Source organism: Daphnia magna, linkage group LG10 (genome assembly GCF_020631705.1).
Source record: "Daphnia magna isolate NIES linkage group LG10, ASM2063170v1.1, whole genome shotgun sequence".
Classification (NCBI taxonomy): Eukaryota; Metazoa; Arthropoda; class Branchiopoda; order Diplostraca; family Daphniidae; genus Daphnia; species Daphnia magna.
In genome coordinates, this window is record NC_059191.1 from 2883571 (window position 1) to 2890658 (window position 7088).

The 7088-nt window shown below is 41.6% G+C and overlaps 2 protein-coding genes across 2 annotated transcripts; one reads left to right on the forward strand and one right to left on the reverse strand.

Moving 5' to 3' along the window:
* The first annotated feature begins 2456 nt into the window (after window positions 1–2456).
* Window positions 2457–3239, forward strand: LOC123476914. Its single transcript, XM_045179910.1, has 2 exons — window positions 2457–2776; window positions 2929–3239. The coding sequence occupies exons 1-2, from the start codon at window positions 2550–2552 to the stop codon at window positions 3146–3148; spliced, it is 447 nt and encodes a 148-aa protein (XP_045035845.1). The 5' UTR covers window positions 2457–2549; the 3' UTR covers window positions 3149–3239.
* Window positions 3240–3402: 163 nt separating this feature from the next.
* On the reverse strand, window positions 3403–6620 carry LOC123476929. Its single transcript, XM_045179942.1, has 3 exons — window positions 6044–6620; window positions 3560–4608; window positions 3403–3486 (listed from the first exon to the last, which is right to left on the reverse strand). Exons 1-3 carry the CDS (start codon window positions 6618–6620, stop codon window positions 3403–3405), a joined length of 1710 nt encoding a protein of 569 aa, XP_045035877.1.
* Window positions 6621–7088: the final 468 nt, after the last annotated feature.

A 7088-nucleotide genomic window follows, 5' to 3' on the forward strand; every position in this document is an offset into this window, starting at 1 on the left:
TTTCTCCTTGCTGTTCGGCTGCCCCTGATGCGTTCCTCAATGCAACGGCTCCCATCAGTCCCTCTAGCAATTTTTCTAATCGATCCATTCTCTCACTTCCCGCCGTTGGTGTTTGTTTTCCGACCACGCCCATCGCCCATTCCTCGTGTCTTGCTCGGGAAGTCATTTCCTGATACCGCTTAATTTCTTGAAGGAATTCGTCACATGAGTTGGGTTTCAAACTCCAGAATTTCTCTAGTAAACTTGGCTTGAGTCCTCTCCATAGGTGCGCCAATCTCGTAGCTTCGGACATATTCGGGTCTACTCTGCGGCATAAATCCAGGATGTCGTAAAAATACTCGATCGTGGATTCTTCGATTCCTTGTTTGCGTTCTCTCAGTTTCGCTTCATTGAATCGATTCTGATTGACTGGATTGAATTGCTCCAACAGCTGTGTTTTAACTCCTGGTACAATTGGCGGTCCTGCATCATCCTCCCATTCGGCTGCTAGTTGTCCCGCGGCCTCTTTGTATGAGTACCACTTCTGTGCTGCCCCGGACAGCGACAGCTCCACGTGGTCGCGAAGTTCTTCATCTCCCCATCGATTATATCTCCCGATTCTTTCGTATCGATGCATCCACTGCACGACGTCTTCCCCGTCCTTCCCCCGAAGGTGGGTGGGGATTGGAATTTTATCTGTGCGGCCATCGCGTGCCTTGCGCCCACTTGCTGTTGAGCTGCTCTGAATCCCCGGATGTAGCTACTGATATTCGACGATCTTCTTCTCAAATCCGTGAAATCCCACTCTGGCTGCTCTTCTCCGTGTTCTCCCGATCCTTCTTCCTCTTCGGCGTCCTCCCACCGCTCAGTTTCCTCCTCACTGAATGTGAGATGATACTCCTGCTGAACGGATGCCGGTCGCTGCTCCTGTTGGGGTTCGTTAGCCCCGTCCTCTATTTCTCCTCGCTCTTCCGTTCCGCTTTCCCTCAACGGTCGACTGCGCGTCCTCGCCCGCCCCTGGGATGCACTCCCGATCTCGGGTATACCCCAACTACCCCGTGCCACGAACCGTCCCCGAGCGTCTCGGATTCTCTCCCCGCTCCTTACGTCCTCCTCTCCTATCATCTACTTCCCACAATCCTCGCACCGCCTGTTTCTTGCCGAACTCTTCGGCTCCCGGTTCACTTCTCCGCTTCTTGCCAACAACTTTGGCTCACGGTTCACTTCTCCGCTTCTTGCCGAAAACTTCGGCTCACGGTTCACTGCCCCGATTCTTGCCGAACACTTCGGCTCACGGTCACTTCTCCGCTTCTTGCCGAACTCTTCGGCTCACGGTTCACTGCCCCGATTCTTGCCGAACACTTCGGCTCACGGTCACTTCTCCGCTTCTTGCCGTACTCTTCGGCTCACGGTTTCCGCTATCCACTTTCCCTCAATGTACCCGTCTGCCCCGCCTTAAACCTTTTCACCGTTTTCCCCCGGCGTCTCTCCTTCGTTATGCTTCCCCCGATTGCCCTACGGTCGGAGCCGTGACCCCGGTACCCCAACAATTTAAGGTGCTAAAACCAGTTGGGTCGTCGACTCTCAGGGGTCCCTGACAGCCACCGCCTCCGTAGCACAGAATCGAACAGAAACACAACCACAAAAGAGACTTACCGGAGGTTCTGCATCTCCACCATGTAACAGTATGTTGTATTGACGGTTCACAAGACTAAGACTGCCCCCTGATACACGACCACGGGGGACTATATATGGGGGGAAACACTGACGTCACACGTCCGGTAGCATTCCATACCGGATCACATAACGTGGTCATTGACCACGTGACAATATCACTTTTAACTTCATTACCCATTAGATTAGCTAAGAGTTCGTCTTCCCAGTCGTTTCCTGTTGGTAGCGTTTCACTTATTTCCAATTGCGGAGTATCTTCTTCAATCCAAGTCATCAAGATTTCATCACTCCAGTCAACATTTGTTAGTTCTACGTTTTTCTTGGTTGGGTCCATTTTTTTTTTTTTAAATGTATCTTTCCGTGGAAGGTTGGTAATACAACTAAAAAGTTTTTTCTTGCTTGTTTGTCTGTTATATAGTTGGAGTACCTACCCCTAACATGCTCAAGGTTGCTTACGATTATCTACTAAAGAAATCTACTTTGAATGTCAATGTTTTTTTTTTGTTTTTTTGTTTTTTTTATGTCCTTTGTCTTTTAACTGTCTGAGTCTAGTCTGAGAAGTTTTTCTACAGTATATGTGAATGTTTTCTTTAATTGATCCCTCCTTTTTGCAAACAAAAACTTTTTATGTAAATGTTAGATTTTAACGACTCCTCCTTATAAGGAGTTTCAGTCTCGTACGCGATTTCTCTCTTTTGTAAAATGGACTTTGGAATGTTATTTCTTCCCCCCTCTTTTATTGTTTTATTATTTTTTATTATTGTTATATATTTATTTTTTTATTAAGATTGCGTCAAGGCGATCAAAGTAGTCTGGTGTAGCGTCTTCTTTGTTCTTCAGTTGTCGCTTGACTGTCTTTGCCGTTTGTTTTTTTGAATCCCCCATTTCCCGTCATTATGTATACGTTGGATTTCGTTTCTCAGCATCTTGCTGAAATTAGAATGGCTTTTTCGCTTTTCCACCCGTTAATCTTCCAAAATCCGTGTTGTGAATTTCGTCGCTTTACGACTGCCGATGTGCAGTTGTTCGATGAGTTGTTCAACACGGTTCGGAGTGGTGTATCCTTTCCCGTTGCTCCCGTATCCGTGGTGCAACCGGTTTGGTGTAACGATTTTTACTACAAGTAAGTCCGTTTTTTTTTCGTTTGTGTTATCCTTTTCTGGTTTGATGGGATTCTTTTCTTGTTTTGTTATTTTTGTTCTATTTTCTTTTTAGTTATTATTATTATTATTATTTAAAAAAAAAATTAAAAAATTGTTTTTTTTTTTTATATAGTGAATATCCTGGCTACGCCCGACTTCGCGATGTTCTTCCACTGCTGCACGCACGGTTCTTGTGGTGGGCAGAATCCGGAGATGATATTTATCATCCTTCAGCTTCGGTTTCCAATTTTTATCCGGAGTTGACGTATGCCGATATCCAAATACGACTTGAGCACCGCCAAGTCCGATTGGCTGTTTTGAATCATTTGAGTGATTCTGCTGAGGAAGATTGATTTGCTTTTCCGTCGGTGTACTCTATTTTTCACTATGGTTTTGTTTTGTATTTTGTTTTTGTTTTTGTTTTTGTTTTAACTACTGATTGGAAATAAAATCCTTTTCTACGTCTACGATTTTTTGGTTGTTTTATTTTTTTTTTTTAATTACGGATTGGAAATAAAATCCTTTACTACATCTTTGTTTCTTTTTGTTTTTGGTTGTTTTTGGTTGTTTTTTTTTTTTTTTTAACGTTATTTGTTAATTGTGCGTTTTAAATAGTCTTCTGGAGTACATCTGCATAGATCCTCCCACACCATTCCGTATCCAACGACATAGCTGCAGGTCGTGTGGCTACCTGTACATTCCTTGTTTTGCTCGTTTTCCCATTTTAATTCTTCGATAGGAAACAATTTTCCTTTCTTTGGTGCACTTGGTGTGTTTATCGACGTAAGGGTTTCTTTTGGTGTTTCTGTTGCTAACGTCATTAAAGGTGCAAATTCCCTAATGAACGGTTTTTCATTTGCTCCTCCAGCGCTGTAGATGGGTTCTGGTATCATTGAATCCATTTCTTGACCATCACTTTCGCTCACGTTACGTGATTGCTTGCGTCGTCTGAAGCTTTCCTTAATCCGTGGAATAGGATTACAGGCAATAAAAATTCTTAGACAGATGAGAAATAGGATGAATCCTATCGCTGAGAGAGCCATAATTTTTAATGTGTCAAACCAGGAAAACATGTTCCCGATTTGATTGTCCTGCTCTTCTGTTACTAGGATGTCAGGTAACTCTTTGCCTTCTCCTTCATTAATTCGTCCCACCAGGTCATTTAAGATGTTTAGCTGTTCCATTTCCATGGTTCCATGAGCTGGATGGTTCCTTAATCCATAGTCGAAACTGTTTAAGTGCAGTTCTTCGAATTCTGCAATTAAATCCAGATTTGAAGTATGTATGGTCGCCTCTTGTTTAATCCAGTCTCCTGCTGTGGCGTTATGTTGCCACGTATGAGGATATCCGTTGATGTTTATCAATTGGGATTTCCAAAAGCACTCCGAATACGGATGAATAGACCATCCGTCGAGTCCGATTGTACAGTTGTTTTTTCCGTAAACAAAAAATGGCTGGAACCCACACTTGGTCTCTTTTGCTGATAGTGATATCCTTTTTGGGTCGCATTGTTGCAATGTCATGGCTTGACCAAAACCATATATCCTTGTACACATTGGAAGTCCGAGTGCGGCGGCTGCAAGCAATCCATTTGTTTGGGCTAAGATTATGGCTTGCGTTCGTTTTATCTTTGATAACTGGCAGTAAACATCCCGAATTTCTTTTGCCAATTTATTGTCGTGTTCAGTTTCAATACTGATTTTGTATTGCTCGTGCATTTTTCCAAGCTCGTATTTTATCAAGTCACTTAGCTCCTCAGTGGATTTTGGTAGACCGTTACTTGTATTAGCGTCATTTAGCGGTCGATAGTCATCTATTACAAGTTCGTGTGCTGTATTTTCTTTTTGTTGTGTTGAATCCTTTAATTGATCATTTGAATTTTTGTCTTGAAATTCTGACTTATCTCGGGTTGTATTGTTTTGTCTCTCAAATTTTTCTATATCTTCTTCTTCGTTATCCCTTGATTTTGTTATTTCAGTGGTTGTTGTTTCGCTTGGCTGTTCTCTTATTTGGCTTGGTGTAAGATATTTTAGGCTTATAGTTGGCTCGGTGGACGAAATAATTTCAGCTTGGTTAGATTTTGGTTTTATTGTGTCTGTCGTTGTGGTTTCTGTGAAAACTTTTTCTGTAGTTGTAGATGACTGTGTCGTGATAGTCGTTTTGAGTGATGTACTAGTTAATGTTGATGATGCGGTTGTTGATGTTATTGTTGGTAATTTCTCTGCTTCTGTTGATATTGTCGTAGATTTTGATGTTGTAGTTGATTTGGGTGTAGAGGCTGTTATTTGTGTGGTAGTGGTTGTTTTTAGTGTGGTAGTATTTGGCTTTTGAATGATGGTGGTCGGTTTTTGTGTGGTAGTGGTTGGTTTTTGTGTGGTTGTGGTCGGTTTTTGTGTGGTTGTGGTCGGATTTTTTTGTGGTTGTTGTCGGCTTTTTTGTGGTAGTAGTTGATTTTGTTGTTGTTGTTCTGAAGGTTGTTGTCGGTTTTGTTGTGGTTGTAGTCGGCCTAATCGATGTTGTTGTTGTTTCTGTCTTCGCACTTGTTGTTACCTTGGCTGCAATGGAAGGTATGACTGATTTATCTGTTGTAGCAGTCATGGATGTTGCTGACTTTGTCGTTATGGTCGAATTTTTAGTTATTCCTTCCGTTGCGTTTGTTTTATAGTTAATCTCCTTTGGATCACGATGGTTTAATGGTGGCAAGATTGGTAGATTTTTTCCAAATAAGGCGTGTTGCGTATGTAGAGATATTATTGCTGCTGCCGTCAATGTTCTAGGTTGATGTGGATTCCGGTACTCGAAGCTAAAATGTTGTTTCTGGCTTGTTCCATGACAGTGTCCCAACGATAATTTGTCGATCCGTCTTGTTAGGCATTTCCGGTCCGAAGCGCCTGAATGAAGTCCTGTTCTATCACTTGCCATTAATTGTCCTGTGTGATCGAATGTTCCCCAGATGGAACTTTTATCTGAGCATTCGTGCAGGATGAGCATCGTTGTGTTCGCTTTAATGCAGTTGTTTGTGTTAAATGGTCTTATCGTGAAGTCTGAGGAATATTCGAAGGCTTGGCCCTTGCTAGATGCTTCGCTACAGTTAGCCACGGTTGTTTGTGATTGCACCAAGGGGTCATTACTTGTTAATAATTTTTGTAGGCTTGTTTGACATTTGATCCAGTTAGGATCGCATGCTTCGAGTGTTATTGGTTTGTTAACGCCATTGTGTGTTAAACATTTTTCATCGGGTGACTTACCATGTTTCATTTGTCCCCATCCTATCATGTCCCATATGATGTTTCCTCTCCCATGGTTCCGCTTCAATAATCCTCCAAAAATTGGCGAACTGACGGTCGTTGTTACTGATGTCCTCTGTTCCAACTGGATTTCTTCGAATTCGTCAATGGATGCATCTGGGAAATTGTCCAACACATCCGGGTTTGTTGTTAGGATTTCGATAACCCATTGTTGATTTTCACTAATTGTTCCCTGTCTACTGCACGTTTTTAGTGTTGCCAATCTAACTCGTCCTTCTTCTTCATCATGTAAGGTGATGCACAGGCCTGTTTCTAGAGAAATCCATTGGTAGTTAATTAAATCCAGTATCCATCTTGATGTTTTTTCGGTACAATTTTCTGCCATAATTTGATTGTTTTCATTTGCCACGATGCAGATGTTAGTGTTCATAAACCTTATGCTGTGATCTACGATGTATTCGAATTTTGTTCCTGTTGGCAAAGGATCTTGGATATCATATTGGTTGTGGACTGATACTTGCGTGTTTATTGATGAACCATTAACCATGAGATACGCAATTGTATCTTTTTTAGTCATTATTCCATTTTCTTCTACGTTTGTTATTATAGGATTTCCCATTCGTATCGAACCCCATGCATACGATATGCTGTAAAGTCTTTTTCCCATAGCTTCTTTCTTAGCACGATTGTCAAGAAATTCAATTTCGTTATTAGTCGACCGTTTTACTTTGCTCGCTATTGGATCTGCGTATTCATTGCAAGACCATGTATCTACATTTACTTGGTTCTCACAGGATGGTAATGAAATTTTAAAATTCTTGTATAACTTTGTGGTCGTCTCTACTGGAAAAATAAGAAATGTTAAAGGCATCCCTACTACTTTAAATCCAGGTTGGGCAAATTCTTTATTATTTATATCTGGTTTGTTAGAGAAAGTTATTTCTATCTGCTTGTTATTATCAAGAAGACGGCTAGTATTTACATTAATCATTGAGTTTGTTAATTCTATATACCCTTCACCTTTAAAAATAATTTGTGAATTTGA